The following is a 19458-nucleotide window of genomic DNA, read 5'->3' as shown; positions in this document are numbered from 1 at the left end:
GGCAGTACTCATATGATGAAAGAATGGAATGACTGTGCTTGTATTCATTGGAATTTAGAAGGATTAGAGGGGATCTTATAAAACATATAAAATTATTAAGGGATTGGACAAGCTAGATGCAGGAAACATGTTCCCGATGTTGAGGGAGTCCAGAACCAGGGGTCACAGTTTAAGAGTAAGAGGTAGGATTTTAGAATTGAAATGAGGGAAAACTTTTTCACCCAGAGAGTTGTGAATTTGTGGAATTCACTGCCTCAGAAGGCAGTGGAGGCCGATTCACTGGATGCATTCAAAAGAGTTAGATAGAGCTCTTGGGGATAGCGGAATCAAATGATATGGGAAGAAAGCAGGAATGGGGTACTGATTGTGGAAGATCAGCCATGATCACATTGAATGGCGGTGCTGGCTTGAAGGGCCGAATGGCCTACTCATGTACCTATTTTCTACGTTTCTACCTCTCACTGCTGCTCCTGAACACAGGGAATCCAGTGTTTGGTGACAGCCTATAATCCCAGTGGATCAATGAGAAAGATGGAGGAATTAAACTCATTGCTGGCTGCCTGCTTCAATAGATGGGAAATTGTGTAATAAAGGCAGGAAAAATTACCGCATCCTCTGCATTTGCTACATATAATTTAATTCTATTTGTATTAACTTAAGATATCTACATTAAAAGAGGTTAATTATCACCTACATTTACATGTAGCAGCATCTCGTGTTTCGTTATTGAGGTGAAGAATGGTGATGTGTTGGTGTTTCCTGAGGAGCCATGTCAAGGGTGACCTGTAATGAAAAAGCCTTGGAATTGAATTGAATTGAATTTCCTTTATTGTCATTCAGACCTTTCAGTCTGAACGAAAATTCGTGCCTGCAGTCATACATACAATAATACAATAATAGACAACAGAACAGACAGTAAACACAAATTAACATCCACCACAGTGAGTCCACCAAGCACCTCCTCACTGTGATGGAGGCAAAAATCTTAGGACTGCAGTCTCTTCCCTCCTCTTCTCCCTCTGTGCTGAGGTGATTCCCCACCGGGCGATGGTAAATCAGTCCCGCGGCTCACCGAGCTCCGCGAACGGGCCGGTTCAAACACCGCGGCACGGGGTGGTCGAAGCTGCCGCCCTTCAGTCCAGCGGATGCAGCTGTTGACGGAAGTGCACTGGCCCGCGTCCGAACCCCAGACTGAGGCCGCCGCCGCCAGAATGCCGTCTCAGCCACCGGAGCACCGTTCCAGCCCCGAGCCGGGTCGCCCTCACGTGAGCGTCTCAGCCTCGTGCCAGGCCGCCCTCACGGGAGCGCCGTTACCCTCGAGCTGGGCCGCCTCGACAGGAACGCCGTTCCACCCTCGAGCTGGGCCACCCCGATGGGAGCGCCGTTACCCTCGGGCTGGGCCGCCCCCACGTGTGCGCCGTTCCACCCTCGAGCTGGGCCGCCCCCACGGGAGCGCCGTTACCCTCGGGCTGGGCCGCCCACACGGGAGCGCCTCAGCCCCTCGCCAGGCTGCCCTCACGGGAGCGTCACAGCCCCTCACGGGAGCGCCGTTCCAGCCCCGAGCCGGGCCGCCCTCACGGGAGCGAGCCCAGGGCGAGTCCTGACAGGCTGCCTCCGGAGCCTCGAGGTCGCCAGCTCCGCCATTAGGCCTCAGCGCAGACGGAGGCAGAGAAGGGGGATACGACAAAAAAGTCGCATTCCCCCGAAGGGAGAGACAGCAAGCCCTGTTTCAACCCTCCCCACATAAACACAACCTAAAAAAAAAAAAACTTAGCTAGACAAAACGAAAAAAACAACACAAAAAAGTAAAAACAAACGGACTGCAGGCGAGCCGCAGCCGTTCACCAGCGCCGCCACTTCCGGAGAGAGGTATTTTTAGGATAATGTCAGTGTATAACCCATATTTCTATCTGGATTGAGACTGCAGTGTCGGAGTTCAATAGTTCATGTTTGTGCGCCGGAGGCGGGTACAAATTGAAGTCATTGACGATGTTGAGTAAAATTGCATGGTATGTTGTTTTAAGGAGGATGGAGCTTCTGCATAAAAATTAATATTGTCCAAATTTTCAGCAAACTTTAGATCAATGGTACTTAATAGAAAGGATCATTTAAAGCATGTTATAGTATTTGAGAAAAATGCCAAGGTTACTGGAAAAGGGTGTAACATATTTGAAGTTGAACAGCATCTGTGGTGAGAGATAAGCTTGGTATTTTAGATATGTCCTATCATCACAACACCACATTTCTTTTGCTTCATATCTTATGTTCCCACTGGTGTTGAATAACTCTGGTCATGGTGTTAATATTCTGAAAAAATGAGCAGGAGTGGTTTTCGGGGGTTTGAAGAAGGGTCTTCACCCGAAACGACACCCATTCCTTCTCTCCAGCGATGCTGCCTGTCCCGCTGAATAAGCGAGTTTGGTATTGCGACTGCGCATGCCCAGGTCATAGGTCACTAGCTATAAAACAGTCTTGGCAACGGTGGTGCTGCATTGCGTGCAGGCTTGCGTTTCATCCAGGCCCGGGTCGGCTCTCTGTCACTGCAGGTGCTGTTGAGTTGCTGTTGGGCTGTCCCCATCCCCTCCCCGGTGTCCCGTCCCTGTCCGAAGGGTCCGGGGTGGCCCTGGGCTGGCGGGATGGCCCCAGACTTGCAGCCGCTGGCTCCAGCTCGGCTCTGCCTGTCCCGCCGGGTTGGCCCCGGCAGCCCTCCGCCTCCACCCCCCTCCCCTCAGTCCGGCACTGAGATCCTGCTGAAGATGGGCAGCCACCGGGCGACTCGCAGCCGTCCTGGTCGGAGAGAGAGTCTGCGGATGGACTCCTGCCGGCCAAAGAGCTGCGGGTACTGTTGGTGATGGTGGTGCTGGCGGCAGCAGCAAATTCCACCCTCTCCCTTGCCCAGCCCCAAGCCCAGAGTCCGGGCCAGCTCTAACTCCAGGTCGGGGCTGAAGGCCGCCCGCTGCGCGGCCCAGTCTAGCGCTGAGCCCAGTCTGGCGCAGGCGAGGCTAGGGCCCTCGCTCCTCCTTGGGTTTGTGGATGAAGTGGCAGCCGTTAGCCATAGGGGCAGAAGCCGGTGGTGTGCAAGGTACCGCTTGTACTTGGGGTAGTGGCTGAGGCCGTGGGCGAACTGGCACTTGTCGCTGTAGCGGCCCATTGGGGAATGGGTTCCTCTGGAGTTAGAGCGGGGTTGGGCTCGAGTTGGTGCTGGCTGTGGGTTCTGTGGGTCTGGGGCCGTGGTGTTGGGGTTGGCGCTTCTTCTCCGTGCTGGGCCACGGGGCTGGTGTCTCGTTGGTCCGGACGTCGTGGGGAGGGGGGGCGGTGGCGGTTCATCAGCGCTTTCGGGTCTTCTACTCCCCCCCCCCCCCCCGCCCAGTATCTTCTACAGTAAACCCTCATTTTAATGGAGCTCTATACCTGATTTTGGTTATAGAGGACGGATCTATCAACGGCTGCCAATGCCACCCCCACCTCGCGCCGCCTCCCTGGCTGCTTGCTGCTTTCTAACTCTAACCCAGATGCTTGCACCCCCGGCTCACATTGCTTCAAGGCCGGAGCTTCTGCTGCCACTGTCGGCCCACGCAGCTTCCTCAGCTGCTTATCTGCACTCTGGCCTCTCATGGGCCACGACCATTGACTCTGCGGATCATCGCTTCTCACCTGGCCACCAGCAGGCTGGAACCATCAACTCACTTGCATTCTAGGCCCAGTTCCAGAACGAGAATCTGAAGAAGGGTCTCGACCCGAAAAGGTCTATTTCATTTCTAGCCTGCTTGTTTAATTTTTTAAAAGATGAGGAAATTAAGTTTTAATGAGCCAATTCTGGGACTGCAGTTTGGGAGCACAGCTGCAGCAGTTTATAACCTTCAGTTAAACGAGTAGACAGCCTTCGTTTGTTATACTCTTCTAGCATATCATAAAAAGGCTTCACTGCTTGATTTCCACATTTGCTCCCAGCTATTTGGGAACTTCAGTGTGAATTTGACGTTTGTGTTTGCATGTGTTGCCCCTTGAAATGGTTTGTACGGATGTCACTGGCTTATTGTCACATAGATTATTTTCTTAAGCAAATCTAGAGATTACATTTTAAAGCAGTGTGAAGTTAAGACTGATGGGAGACCCGCATTTTAAATTGATATAAGCTAGCAGCATTAATCTGAAGTGTAAAACTGGAGAATTATTAATGTATTGATAGAATTACACTAATTGCAGGTTGATTTTTTTTTAAAATCAAGCTAGTTTGGCGATGTAGTGTGCAAACAGGCCCATGTCCCCACCAGCTCCCTGCTATTGGATCGCCTATTGCCCTCCCACACCCTGTATGGCCACATAGCCCATGTTACTGTCCAAGCTACGATCGGCAACTCCCGACCCCACTCGCACTTTAATAGATGGATTTGTTGCTTTGGTTCATTTTTCTAAGCCAGTTAGCAACTTGCATTCACAAATTCAGTCAATTCCATTCCTGAGGTAATTGACTATCTGTGTCAGCATTGACTATCTGAATGTATAGTTTGCTGCTTTCTTTCCTGCTTGTGGGTCTCAGCCAGAATGATAATGAAGACTGTAGGGAAGGGGACTGGTGACTTTGAGCCATTGAAGTAGATGCTGGTGTCCTGGCACGAAGAGTGAAATCAGCACCCATCATTCTTTTCTCTAATGAATACAGTGTGGCGGCACCTGATGGCAACCCAAGGGCACAACGATCTGTCATCGTCCTCTGCGGAGTTGGTCTATGGTGCTCCGCTCACCGTTCCCGGGTAGTTTGTCTCTGCTGCTGAAGGGTCCCAGGAACCCCCATCATCGGTGCTAATCCGCTTGCGGGAGAGAGTCGGTGCCCTGTCTCCCATCCCAACGTCGCGTCATGGAGTGGCCGATGGGCTGCCTATACGTTTTTCTTCGCCGTGACTCCCACAGGTCACCCTTGCAGCGCCCATATGAAGGTCCCTTTCGCGTGCTGCGGCACGGGCCTACTACATTTCAGATTCAGATTCTGATTCAGAAAACGTTATTGTCTGTCGTAACAGAAAATCTTGATTTGGACATGGGAGGCCGGCGTGAAACTGTTTCTGTGGCTCGTTTGAAACCAGCCCACTTGGACCTGAGCGAGCCCGTCCATGTGGCTCAACCACTCCGTTGTGGGCATCCGCCGTCCCAGGCTCCCGGAGATTCGTCCGAACCGAGCAAGCCCCCGGGGCGTGGGATTGTATCTACGCGTTCGGGCCGCCTTGTTCGGCGTTCGGTTCGGTGCCTCTGGTTCGGGGGGGGGGGGGGGGGTCATGTGGCGGCACCTGGTGGCAACCCAAGAGTACAACGAACCATCAGCTCTAGAGAGCGGCGTCTTGGTGTGGGAGGCGCTAGTCACGGGGCCGAGTTGGTATTTAAGGCTGTGCAACGCCCGTGTCCTCCGAGGAGTAGGGCGCTCTATTGGAGAGAATAAACACGACTAGTGCACACAACTCGTGTCCGACTAGTTTCTGGCTGGAATCCTGCGAGTCCCCGCTACATGACATGTAACACTCTAAGGCAGACTAAATGGGGTCTGCCTACCAATATACTACAAGCAGTGGAGTTTCTGGTAATTAAATTGTCAATTAACTTGGCCATTATGGTCAGGGTATATCAATGATAGCCACTGGCAATCTGCTGGAGGAATTCAGTGGGTCAAGCAGCATCTGTAGGGGAGGGAGTGGTTGACATTTCGGGTCAGAACTCGTTTTAATGATACTTTGGACCATGTTGTATCAAACCATATCTGAATTAAATCTTTCCTCTTTTCCACTCTTGCTGGCTGCACATCTGCCAAACCGCAAAGCCTCTAGTCTCTAAATTAAACATTTGTGTAACAGTTGTGGTCCTGTCTTTTTACAATCCACTCCTGAAGCAGTGATGTATTTCTGATTGCAGCTGTCAATGAAAAGTGGCCTGGTGTCACCTCCCGCACCAGAAGTTCTGGACAGTTGCGTGCACCACTCTGTTGTGGGGATTAATGGATGACCAACTGCTTGCAATCTCCTCTATGCAGTGTTAGCACTTGACAACTGTCCTGGGAGAAATGGTTTGTGAAAATGCATTTGTGTGTGTGTAGCAGTCAAGCGAATACAAAAGACATTTCATTGCATGGTTACAATATGCCGTTTTTGTTTGGTTTGTGTAGTACCACATAAAGGAACCAGAACCCCATAGTTGCAGAATGTCTGTGGATATCCAGGCAGGTAGAATTGGGGAAAACGAGTTTATAAGTCTGTGTAATATCGAGGTTAGACCTCATTTATAGGATGTGCAATTTTGTTTGCTATATTATGTGTAGTCATGGGGAACACGGGAGAGGATGTGAAAAAGATCCACATGATAATACCAGAAAGGAGAGGTTTTAACCATAAGAAAAAAGTTAAGTCTCAGATGGCTGAGGAATTATGGACTTAGATTGGGTGAAAATATATTTTTATCCATAGGAGAATCTAAAAATGGAAATCAGAAATGAATGACAGTGATGAATCCAATGGAACCTTCAGGGAAATGTTGTTCAGAGAGCAGAGGATGTGATATTTGCTACCAAAAGTTGCAGTCTCCAGACAAAAGCAGGGCCATAATGCAGCAAAGTGCAGTAATAGTGAATAAATAAGCACGCGTAAAATCCATCCTAGTCATTTGCAGCAGTGTAGTCTTCTGGTGTTCTTTGCCTTCTCAATTTGGGTTGGGACTTGGATCACCATAACTAGTAATAAATATTTATCACCTTTGGTCTATAGATGCAGTAGATACTGCTTCAGTTGTTCCCTTTAGCAGGCTATTCCATGCTCTGGAAATTCTCAATAATATGCCGGTCATGCTGGAGAACACTCAGTTCCCAGGATGTATTAAAACAAAAATGTATTGCACGCAAAACAACTAAGATCTGAAAAGAATCCATGAAAAATAATTCAAATCGCAACCATGGAACTACGGCTGTAGCACGGTGGAAGTACCTTCAAAGGAACCGTTGTAGTTCAAGAGGCCACTCTACCACCATCACCACCTCCACAACCTCGGGGTGATTACGGATTGGTGTTGGTATGAATGGACTCTAGTCCTATGATCAATTTTGGCTGTTCAAACATCAACTCCATCCATAGTTCAGGTTTCCTTGGAAAAGCAGTCAACATAATTAAGGACCACTCACATTTCACCATTTCCTTTACTCCCTTCTCCCGTCAGGCAGGAGATATGAAAGCTTGGAAAGCATATACCGCCAGTTCCGAGAGTGGCTTCTTCTCCGCTGTTATCAGACTGCTGATGGAACTTTCATAAGCTAAGGGTGTAGTCCCAATCAATCTTCCATCTGACCTCATTGTGGCCCTTACACCTTTTCTCTGTACATGTGAAACTGTAATGCTGTAGCACTATATTCTGTACTCTGGTTATTTTATTTTATTTGCACTATCTGATGTACTTGTTTATGGCTTGATTGTACTCATATGGTTTGACTGGATGACATGCAAACAAAGCTGGTCACTGTATCTCGGTACAATATGTGACAATAAACCAATACCAACTATCATTAAATTAATTGGGAAATGTGCTGTTTGGGTGAATTGAAGGACGAATTCAGATGTTCTTTCTCCTCTCTACTGGGTTGAATAAATCAATTTTATTCTATTCTTAAAGCTAGTGTTCAGATTTATTGTGTTAATTAGTGACAAAGCAAGTATGACCTTGGTATCCAATAATGAAAATGGAGCATAAAGAATAAAAGGTCAGAGGGAAATACTGGCCAATGTCTATTGGGATTGGTGATACTTCTATTTTTATCACAGTCTCAGCACTCCAGGGCAATTTCATCTCTCTTGGTTGTAGGTTTTTAATCATTTGCCACACGTATCAATTTGTATGTTTTTTTTGCAGGAAGAAGCCAACCCACGTGAAGGTGAACTGCTGGTTCTGTAGCCAGGATACAACTGTACCATATGGGAACAGGAACTGCTGGGATTGTCTCAACTGTGAGCAGTACAATGGCTTCCAAGAGGTTAGGTTCCTGGCAAATTTTCATTATCACTATTGTGCATCATACAACTTGGAAATAATTGTTCTATTGTCCAAGCATTCTCATTGACAGCATAAGTTGCACACTCTGTATTGTTTTTTTTAATTGAGGGTGACATTGACCATCTTATTGCTTCATGCATTGGGCAGAGGATCAGAAACCTTTCCATGTAATCTGGCATGGAGATGGCTTCTTTTACCATGAATTTCTGATTATTTGTTTTACTGCCTGAGGTGTAGTTTGTCTAAATTGAGAATAAGCAAGTGGCCTAACCAGAAAATCAAGTGCAAAGTCCAGCCATGTTTCAGCTTGGGACTCTTTTTCAGACGTGTGTTCGACCATGTTCTGACCCAGACTCTACTATAGCCACGTGTCCTTCCTCAGTACTTTAAACACCATCTTGTCCCACGTGGATTCCAATGAATCTCGAGAGAGGTCCTATCGCCTGTCCATTCACTCAAATGCTGCCTGATCCATGGAATTCCTCCAGTACATTGCTCAAGATTCAAGCATTGACAGTTTCTTGTGTCTTATTCTGTTCTTTTTGCATAGATTTAAGGAAATTGGATATGTGTGGTGTGGATTTGATGTCCGATAAGGTGGTAGATGCATATTCAATGGAAGCTTTTAAAGCTCTGTTTGATCCGTCAGCCAGTGAAAACTTTCTCCTTATTTACAGTATCTAAACCTTCGATTGATTTTAAACAATTTAACAAATCCCTTTTAGTTCTAAGGAAAACTGTACAGTCATTATTTTATGGAAAAACTGTAATTTGGAGGCGGAGATATCACTGTACTCGAAGGAACAGAGGCTTGGATATGCCGGAGTAACTCAGCAGGTCAGGCAGCATCTCTGGAGAAAAGGAATAGGTGACGTTTCGGGTTGAGACCTTTCTTCTAACTGGCATAGACATATGCTCTTGGGTTTTAGGAGTCACTGCAGCATAGTTAAATGCCATAGAATTATCAATTGATTCATGTGGGATCTAAATCTACCTACTTGTGTTGTGTATGGAACAATCCCCTCAGCCAAATAGTTAGCAAATAATCAGTATATTTTTATGTAACTGTTGTATTGTGCAGCATCTGATAAATGATCCATCCAAACTCATGGACATTTAATGCTAATTTGCTAGAATCCGTTTAGCGTTTTAATATAAAACAATGCTGTTTTTATTTCAGAATGGTGATTACAATAAGCCAATCCCTGCTCAGTATATGGAGCATTTGAATCACATGGTGACCAGCTGGGCAACTCCTTCTGAAGCCTCCAAACTGCAGCAATGGCCAAATGGACAAATCCTCTTCTGTAAGAAATGCAACAACAACCAGCCTCTCAAAATCAAGCAGTTGGCTTCCTTTGTGCCCAGAGATGAGGTAAGAATATAGAGTCCGCTATCTAAATATGACATTGTTTAAGTTAATAATTATAAATCTATTACAACTCGCTGATTCTCCCATTTGTACCAGTATGATTTTAAACAATGCTTGTAAAGTTAAATAATAATCTTTTCAGGTCACTAACATACTGTGCCTTTCAAAATGACACCATCAGGTAATAGGGTAAATAATCAAATGCTTGGCCAAACTGGATTTAAAAAAAAATAAAGGAGGAGAAAGTTGAGAGGTTTATTTAGGCAATTCTAGAGCTTGGCATGGCTGACAGCCAAGATCACTAAGCCTCAGCAAAATGCTTTGAGGGGGTTGGAAGGCTGGAAGAGATTAGAGATTGAGGCCAAGGTGTTTAAAATAAACTATGAACATGTTACACTATAGGACACAGTGCTGGAGTAACTCAGTGGGTCTTCTCTGGAGAATGTGGACAGGTGGCATTGCAGGTTGGTCTCTTCTTCCAACCCGAAATGTCACCTCCCCATGTTCTCCAGAGATACTGCCTGACCTGCTGAGTTACACCAACATGTTCTCCAGAGATACTGCCTGACCTGCTGAGTTACACCAACACTGCCTTTTTTTTGTGAACCAGCATCTGCCGTTTCTTGTGGCCACATGAACAATGAGACATTGCTTATTGAGTGTAAATGTATCTCATTGAGCACCAAAGATGGGACTTGCCATCATTTGGGCATGGGACAGCACAGGAACACCATGTCTGCGCCAACCATGATGCCAGCCTGCACATACAATACAATACAATTCAATTTATTGTCATTTGGACCCCTTGAGGTCCAAACAAAATGCCGTTTCTGCAGCCATACATTACAAACAAATAGACCCAAGACACAACATAATTTACATAAACATCCATCACATTGCTGTGATGGAAGGCCAAAAAAACTTCTCTCTCCACTGCACTCTCCCCCCCGATGTCAGAGTCAAAGTCAAAGTCCCCGGCGGGCGATGGCAATTGTCCCGTGGCCATTTAAGCCACGCCGGGTGATGCAAGGCCGCACACCGGGTCTTGGTGTTAGAGCCCCCGGCGCGCGCTCGCAGAGACCCGCCGCCATTCCAAGCCGCGCGGGGCGGTGCTGTAAGGCCCCGCTCTAGGAGCTCTTCAACCCCGCAACTCGGGCGGGAGAAGTCGCCGCTGCGGAAGCCCCGAAAAGCGGTCTCCCTCCAGGGACCCGCGGGCTCCCGGTGTTACCGTCCGCCAAACCCGCAGTTGCAGCCACCGAATCTCCGGGGGTCGGGTCGCAGCAGCGTCCACCACAGCTCCACCCGCTCTGGACTCGGCCAGCTCCGCGACGGTGAGGTGAGTAGTCGGCACCAGAGTCCCGGGCTTCCTGTTGGAGGCCGCTCCTCGTTGCAGCCCCAACGACAACGGAGACCCGACAAAGAAAAGGTCGGGTCTCCCGTGCAGGGAGAGATTTAAAAGTTACCCCCAACCCCCCCACACCACCCCCCACACCACCCCCACCCCCCCACACACATACCCCAACAAAAAATAACAAAAACTACATAAAAACATAGACATAAAATAATAAAAACGCAGACGGACTGCAGAGGCCGCTGCAGACGAGAGTCGCGCCGCCTACCGGACTCTCATTGGGATACATTGTCTGTATCCCACTATTCACTGCCTATTTATGTGCCTGCCCAAGTGCCTCTTTAAGGTTGCGATCATAAATGCTTCCACAGTGTTTCCTGGCAAAGTGTTCGAGGAACTTCGCACTTATTTTTTTAAAAGGCTTGCCTCGGATATCTCCTTTAAAATATTTTGCCTGGTACCTTAAACATGTGCCCTCTAGTATTTTGTACTTCCATCCTGGCTTCTAACCAATGTATTCCTCTTATGATCTACTTCTTATCGGGTCACCCCTCGGCTTTTGAAGCTCCAGAAAAAACATGAAACTTTTACAACCTCACCTTACAGCAAATAAACTCTAATCCAGGGCATATCTTCTGTATCTTCTCCAAAGCCTGCATTTCTTCCTTCTCCTGTGGCAACCAGATCTGGACGCAAGACTCCAGATATTGTCTAACCAAAGTTTTGTATGCTGCAACACGACTTTGCAATGCCCTAACCTATGAAAGGCCTATGGCGCCTTTACCACTCTATCCACTTATGTTGATGCTTTCCGTACATCAATGCTCCTGACATTCCTGGCATTTACTGTATACTCTCTACTTGCATTTAACTTCTCAAAATTTCATGTTTAATTCCATCTGCTCTGCCAAATTTTCAACTGTTTTCGACAACTTTCCTTGCGATCCACAACATTTATCATCTGCAAACCTAAACAGTCTATCCACATTGCCATTCAAGTCATTAATTATATTAAACATTGATTCTTGCAGAACACTGTTACCAATTTGAAACAAATACCTCTCTTCCACTATCTCTTCTATGGCCAAGTCAGTTTTGGCTATAATGTACCAGTATTGACTGGTTCAGAACATTCATTTCTAATGCTTTACTGAGGTCTATATAGACAACATCCATTGCACCACCTTCTTATCTTTTGGGTGATAACGTATTTCGGGAGGGCTGTATAACAATCGTTTTTCAGGACTGTACAGCAAAAGTCAAGGCAAGTTGTGGGAAACTTAGATGAGGGTTTTATTCGCAAAGCAGCTGCAGCAAGTTTGAGTTTGTCACATGTGCCGAGGTACAGTGAAAAGCTTTTATTGCATGCTAACCAGTCAGCAGAAAGACAATCCAGTCGAGCCATCCACAGTGTACAAATGCATGATAAGGGAATAACGTTTAGTGCAAGATAAAGTCCAATCAAATTTAGTCCCAGAGTTTCCAATGAGGTAGATAGTAGCTCAGGACTGCTCTCTAGTTGTTGGTAGGATGGTTCAATTGCCCGAGGACATGTGATGGAGGTGGAAATTGGCTTTCTTAGTGATGGTGCAAATATGTGGCCTGAAGCTCAACCAGAGGCAAATAATAATGTCCAGCTGCAAATAATCGGCTTCATTTTTATGTCAGGAACTAAACACATTAGATTTAGTTTTCCAGTATTAGAAATAAATTTCTGCCCATACATTGCTGGATGTTGAGCAAGTACTATCATAATTTAGATGTAGTGAAGAAACATTACAAAGACAATCTTGTTTAAATGTATTAAGGATTTCACCAGATTGCAGCCATCATTTGGATTAATCCAGAAATACACATGGGCTTTGTCCTTGTGTAAAATAGTTATTTTTGATGATTTCTTAAATTATTATGCAAACGTGAATTGCTGACTTAGAATCAAGTGTGATTTGGTAGCATTGTCCTCTTGCTAGGATGAAGGGTGAATTTTGTATCACGCAAAAATCTATTGCATAATGTATAGACAAAGGAATATGTTATGCCTTTTCAATTACATTTCAAAGGTATATCATGTCTGTACATTGATGCATATTATGTTAAGGAGCTGACAGGTGCTGAATTTAAGGAGGGTGTTGGAATAAATGTTGTTGCTGTGAGCATTACATGAGTTGCTTACATGTTCTGTATTTTGTTTTGAATGTTGCTTGTATTTCTGACCTTTAAAAACTGGGAAATAAAGTCCATTAATCTTTTTGACCATTAGCAATGACATTTGCATTCCAGCAGAGGGTGCTGTAGTGTGGACAAGTGCTGAGTTTTCACTGAAGGTTGTTAACAATGTTGCAGTGAATTTCTTTGCAGATTTGGTGACAATCGGCCTCCTGCTTTGTAATTTGTAATTGTTTGAAGCCTATTCTGTTTTACTGATCATCATGGAAGCAGATTGAATTGCAGATTAATCACCAGACTTGATGGAGCTGAAGATGGGCCTACCGCTTGCTACAGAATTTACTTTTTGATTATTTCCAAAATTATGTTGAAAATGTCCTTAAACACTTAAGTTTTGTTAGAAAATATCTCATTGTTTTGTTGTTATTTTCACAAAATAATACTCCAAGTACCCTTTTGTAGAAACATACAAACATGTCCCTTGGAAAATGCACAGTTTCAGTTAAATGTAAATGTTAATGGAACATGTAACATGATTTAAAAAAAAAGACCTAAGTGTTGGATAGTATCTTTATCCACAGATTTGAGATCATTTTAGGTAAGAGGGACTAGGGCAATTGCCCAAACACTGGGTGAAAGCGGTTGTTATTAAGGAGCATGTAAGAGGATAGAAAGATGTGAGAGTTCCAGAGTTTATTGCCTAGAGAACGTGTAAAGATGCCATAATTAGGGGAGCATGGATACTTGGATGTGTTATGATTTTGAAAAGGTTTAAAGTAAGACTTTTTGTAAAGGTGTGTAGGGGGGTAGGGGGGGAGGGGGGGGGGGGGGTTAATATGTTGCTTGCTGTAGTAGGTCTGCAAGTACAGGACACGTGGGAGTGGGGAGAGAGATTAGAAGGACTAGGTGAGTGTGAAGATACAGTTTGCAGAGTGTAGATGGCCGAAGAAGTTGAGCTATTTTTCGTGGTAGTAGTTGCCTTTGTTTGGGTTTATTTTATTTTCAGTAATATAACACTCCAAGTGTTTTTAATAAGGATATGTTCACCCAAATGTTGGTAATGTTCAGAATTAAAATATAAAAAGCTGACTGCTGTTTTCTTGCACCATAAATGTCCTGAGACATTGTAAAATGTTTTTCAATCATTTAAGTAGTTTTAAAATAAAACCACAGATGTAATGTAGGAATGTGGTAGGCAAAGAGCACGCAAACAGCCCCGTCATAAATGTTGGAACTAGGAACTATAAATGCTGGATTACAAAAAAATAGTGCTGGAGTAACTCAATGGGTGTGGCAGCACCTCTGCTGGAACATGGATAGGTGACGTTTCATGTCGGGGTCCTTCTTAAGGCTGATTGTGGTGGGGGTGGAAAAAAGCTGGAAGAGGAGGGCCAGGAAAAACCCTCGCAAATGATTAGATACAGAGGAAGGGGGGTGGTGGTTCATAGGCAGGTGGTTGGACCAACGGCTGAGATGAAAGGACAAAAGATGTGAGATAAGGATATAAGAGTTGAGAATTGTGAAGCCTGAGGAAGGAGTGGAAGTGGAGAAATGGGTCCAAGTCCAGGTGGGGCATGGGTAAAAATAGTTGGGGGTGGGGGGTGGGGGGGGCGGTTGAATTGAGATGATCATTGCCTGGGATTCTGGGATATCCCTCCTGTTCTTTCTAACATTGACATCTGGTCAACCCCCAACTATTTTTACCCATGCCCCACCTGGACTTGGACCCATTTCTCCACTTCCACTCCTTCCTCTGGATAAACAGGGTCTGATTAGGAACAGTCAACATGGATTTGTGCCTGGAAGGTCATGTTTGACTAATCTTCTTGAATTTTTTGAAGAGGTTACTAGGGAAATTGACGAGGGTAAAGCAGTGGATGTTGTCTATATGGACTTTAGTAAAGCATTTGACAAGGTTCCTCGTGGAAGGTTGGTTAAGAAGGTTCAACTGTTGGGTATAAATGCAGGAGTAGCAAGATGGATTCAACAGTGGCTGAATGGGAGAAGCCAGAGGGTAATGGTGGATGGCTGTTTGTCGGGTTGGAGGCAGGTGACTAGTGGGGTGCCTCAGGGATCTGTGTTGGGTCCTTTGTTGTTTGTCATGTACATCAATGATCTGGATGAAGGTGTGGTAAATTGGATTAGTAAGTATGCAGATGATACCAAGATAGGGGGTGTTGTGGATAATGAAGAGGATTTCCAAAGTCTACAGAGTGATTTAGGCCATTTGGAAGAATGGGCTGAAAGATGGCAGATGGAGTTTAATGCTGATAAATGTGAGGTGCTACACCTTGGCAGGACAAATCAAAATAGGACGTACATGGTAAATCAAAGGTTCAAAGGTTATTTATTGGTCACATACACCTAGGTGTAGTGAAATGCTTCTTGCCAATGCAGCACATAAAGAAAGAATACAGACATAACATTAATAAGAGATTTAAACATAAAGAACATCCCCCCACAATGGCTCCCACCATGAGGGAAGGCACAAAGTCCAGTCCCCAACCCCAGTTCACCCATAGTCGAGCCAATTGAGGCCTCCACAGTTGCCTCTACGGAGGCCCGATGTTCCTGGCCGTTCTCGCCGGGTGATGGTGCTCCGGCGTCGGGAGAATCCTCACAGCGGCTTGGGACACCTGGAACGGCTGCTTCCGTACTGGAGGCCGCGGCTTCCAAAGCCAACAAGGCCGCGCCGGTTGGAGCTCCACTACTGGCGATCTCGTCGCGAGATCCCAGGCTCTCGGTGTAAAGTTCAGCGCCGCCGCCCGCAGCTGGCCGCTCCTCAGACCCGCAGCTCCGCGATGTTGTTCCCTGGCGGTCTCAGCTCACCGGAGCTTCAGCGCGGCGACCCAGGCAAGGCATCGCCCGCTCCACGATAGCGCTCCAGCGCTGTGCCGCTGCCGAAGCCGTGGTTCTGGGCGGTCCCCGACAGGAAACGTCGCTCCAGGCCCGCTGGTAGGCCGCGAGGACGGGTCGAAACTGCAGCCCGGAGAAAAGCTGCCTCTCCGACCAGGTAGGGACCCTGAAAGGTAGTTTCCCCCTCCCACATAAAAAAGTCTAGAACTCCAGAAACAAAAACACTTTAACTAACTAAAAATAAAAAAAAGATGAAAAGACAGACAGCTGCTGGCTGGGCAGCCGCACACAGGTCAGCGCCCCTGTGGGGCGCTGACCTGGTAGGGAATTGAAGAATACAGTTGAACAGAGGGATCTGGGAATAACCGTGCATAGTTCCTTGAAGGTGGAATCTCATATAGATAGGGTGGTAAAGAAAGCTTTTGGTATGCTAGCCTTTATAAATCAGAGCATTGAGTATAGAAGCTGGGATGTAATGTTAAAATTGTACAAGGCATTGGTGAGACCAAATCTGGAGTATGGTGTACAATTTTGGTCGCCCAATTATAGCAAGGATGTCAACAAAATAGAGAGAGTACAGAGGAGATTTACTAGAATGTTGCCTGGGTTTCAACAACTAAGTTACAGAGAAAGGTTGAATAAGTTAGGTCTTTATTCTCTGGAGTGCAGAAGGTTAAGGGGGGACTTGATAGAGGTCTTTAAAATGATGAGAGGGATAGACAGAGTTGATGTGGACAAGCTTTTCCCTTTGAGAATAGGGAAGATTCAAACAAGAGGACATGACTTCAGAATTAAGGGACAGAAGTTTAGGGGTAACATGAGGGGGAACTTCTTTACTCAGAGAGTGGTAGCGGTGTGGAATGAGCTTCCAGTGGGAGTGGTGGAGGCAGGTTCGTTGGTATCATTTAAAAATAAATTGGATAGGCATATGGATGAGAAGGGAATGGAGGGTTATGGTATGAGTGCAGGCAGGTGGGACTAAGGGAAAAAAGTTGTTCGGCACGGACTTGTAGGGCCGAGATTGCCTGTTTCCGTGCTGTAATTGTTATATGGTTTTATGGTTATATGGTCATGGGTTAGTTTGTCATTTGAAAGTCAGGTTATCTGTTACCAATGTGAAATTGTTGAAAGGTCCTGTAAATCTCATGTATCCATTTTTGGTGACGAGAATGATTTGATCTCTTCATTGGTTCCTTTTGCCTACCTGCATTATACAATAATGTAAACCAACCTGGAGCCATTGAAAAATAGGAGTAACTTGAAAAATATTTTGTTCGCTCTCACTTGCATGATGGAATTTTCTCTCCAACCGTGCTGAAGTACTAAGTACTTTCATCAGTTACTGTGGTATTCATTATGGCAGATATTATAAGAACTTGTTCATTGTTTAATGTATATAATGACCAAACATGATCACTTTACAATGTTACATTGTGATCGGCCACTGGTGATGGCCATTGTTTTAGCATGCTGTAAAACTTCAGCTAATCTTTGTTTTGTATTGGAGACATTGGAGCTTCATAAACAATTCATAAAACAATGCTGTCAGAGAAGCATGGTGAAGCTGTCAGAGAATTCAACTTTTTGGGGAAAACACTTTTGTGTGAGCGATCGTTTTAAATGCATTATAGTAAAACAATTTTGTGCTCTGCTAAAGCAAATCACTTGCCATGATTCACTATTCATTTGGAAGTGCACTTGTGTGAGCTAATTCTAAATTGTCCCTTGTGCCTTTATCAACAGCTGATCTCACAATAAAGGTATTAGTTAAACATTGTTTACAGTGTTCGAATAATACTTTTTACAGCAATCAAAGGAAAAACAAGATGGAAATTTAGAAAATAATAGAAAATGCTGCGTATTTTTGTACTTTCTGCGTTTAATCAATTGTACAGTGTTGGAGCGTAATGCAGCTTTGCATTACTAATCATTTAGTAACACATTCTGTTGTGTGACTTAATGTTTAGTGTTTGCAATACACGATCTTCACTCAAGTAATTTATTTGGATAGGAAGGATTCGGAGGGCTAGAGACAATTTCAGGCAAGTGGGAATATGTCAACCAAGCATGCCTACTTGGTTGACATGCATAAGATGGGCCAAAGGGCCTGTTTCTGTGCTGTACAGCTCTGACTCTCTGCTGCATATTGGTCATCTCAGTCATTGATCATTGGTCAGGTGCCATTTTAAAATTGAATTTCAAAATAGTTGAGATTTTATTAAAATAGTAATCTGGAAATGATCCACAGATCAGCCAGTATCTATGAAGAGAAAAACTCTGCAGGACATGGGCAAGGTCCTCAATGAATATTTCTCCTCTGGTTTTATCACGGAGAAAAACTCAAAGATTTTGGAAAGTTAATGGCAATTTCTTGATCAGTTCATATTATAGTCAAGAAGTTATTGAATGTTCTAAGACATACGAATGTAGATAAATCTCCTGGGCTAGATCAGATATATCCAAGGACACTGGGAAGCTAGAGAAGAAATTGCAGGAGTCCTGACTAAGATGGATGAATCATTGTTAGATGTGAGTGACCTGCCAGTAGACTGGAGGATGGCTAATGTGCCTCTATTTAAGAAGGGGTGCAAAGAAAAACTTGGGAACTACTGACTGTAATCTTAACTGTGGTAGGAAAGATACTTGAGAGGATTCTGAGGGATAAGATATCCATGCATTTGGAAAAACTGGTTGATTCGTGATAGCATGATGTGTGGGATATTATTACTCACTAATTTATTTTAAAGAATTAACTAAGATTGATGAGAACTGAGCCATAGATATATTCTATATGGACTTCCACAGAGCGTTGTTAAAGTTCCGCATTGTATGCTGCTGTGGAAGGTTCGATTACATGAGTCCCAGTGTGAGCTGGACAACTGGTTGAGAACTGGCTTCATGGGAGGAAGCAATGAATGGTGGGGGAAGGTTTTTTTGGACTGGATGCCTGTGACTAGTGGTGTGTCTCAGGGATCGGTGTTGGGGCCCCTTTGCTGCTTGCCAACGATTTGGATGAAAATGTACCAAACCGTGATGACATTTGCAGATGACACTAAAACAGTAAACTTTTTCACTTTGTTGTGGGTATATGAAGTGAAATGCAAGAATTAATTGATTCCGGTACTGAAGTATTTAAAAGACGGGCACATGTATAGGAACAATGTAAGGGTATTGGACAAATGCAGGCAAATGGGACTAGCTTGGTCGGCGCGGACGAGTTGGGCCGATGGGCTTGTTTCTGTGCTGCATTGCTCTGACTAAGAGAGACATTGCTTCAGGTACCTCTGAAATATCACCCATGTGAGATTAAATGCTTTTCTTTTTCATTTTTGCACCATTCATTCTAGTATTTTGCTTTTGGTTTACTATTTATGGTGTTTTTTTATTCTACTGTAACACACAATATATAAGTTCAGTGATAAACTAACAGCAAGGTGAATAATTTTGTACTTGACAAGCTGGAATGCATTTTATCCTTTATAGTTGAGATTTGTTGCGTATCTGAGTACCCACATGCATAACTGCTAGCGTCCGACTATGCTGGATTAATTGAACAAGTCACAGTCATGCTTCTGGAAGAGATTAACATTAAGATTCATGTCACAAAAAGTCCTCCATTGGAGAACTGATTCCGATGAGGTCTGGTCGTTACAGGCCAGATAATTTAAGGGTGTTCTCTATGAGATATTTCATT

The 19458-nt window shown here is 45.0% G+C and overlaps 1 protein-coding gene across 1 annotated transcript in view; it reads left to right on the top strand.

The window, feature by feature from the left end:
- Nucleotides 1-19458, top strand: part of tmem201 (transmembrane protein 201) — a 133926-nt gene that overhangs the window by 5652 nt on the left and 108816 nt on the right. Inside the window, exons 2-3 of the mRNA XM_033048417.1 lie at nt 7879-7999; nt 9200-9394. Coding sequence (XP_032904308.1) covers nt 7879-7999; nt 9200-9394 — 316 coding nt within the window. The remainder of the gene's footprint in view (nt 1-7878; nt 8000-9199; nt 9395-19458) is intronic.

This window comes from Amblyraja radiata, chromosome 31, assembly GCF_010909765.2.
Source record: "Amblyraja radiata isolate CabotCenter1 chromosome 31, sAmbRad1.1.pri, whole genome shotgun sequence".
In the NCBI taxonomy this organism is placed as follows: domain Eukaryota; kingdom Metazoa; phylum Chordata; class Chondrichthyes; order Rajiformes; family Rajidae; genus Amblyraja; species Amblyraja radiata.
The sequence above is the reverse complement of the archived record's forward strand: the minus strand, read 5'-3'. Positions and strand labels throughout refer to the sequence as shown.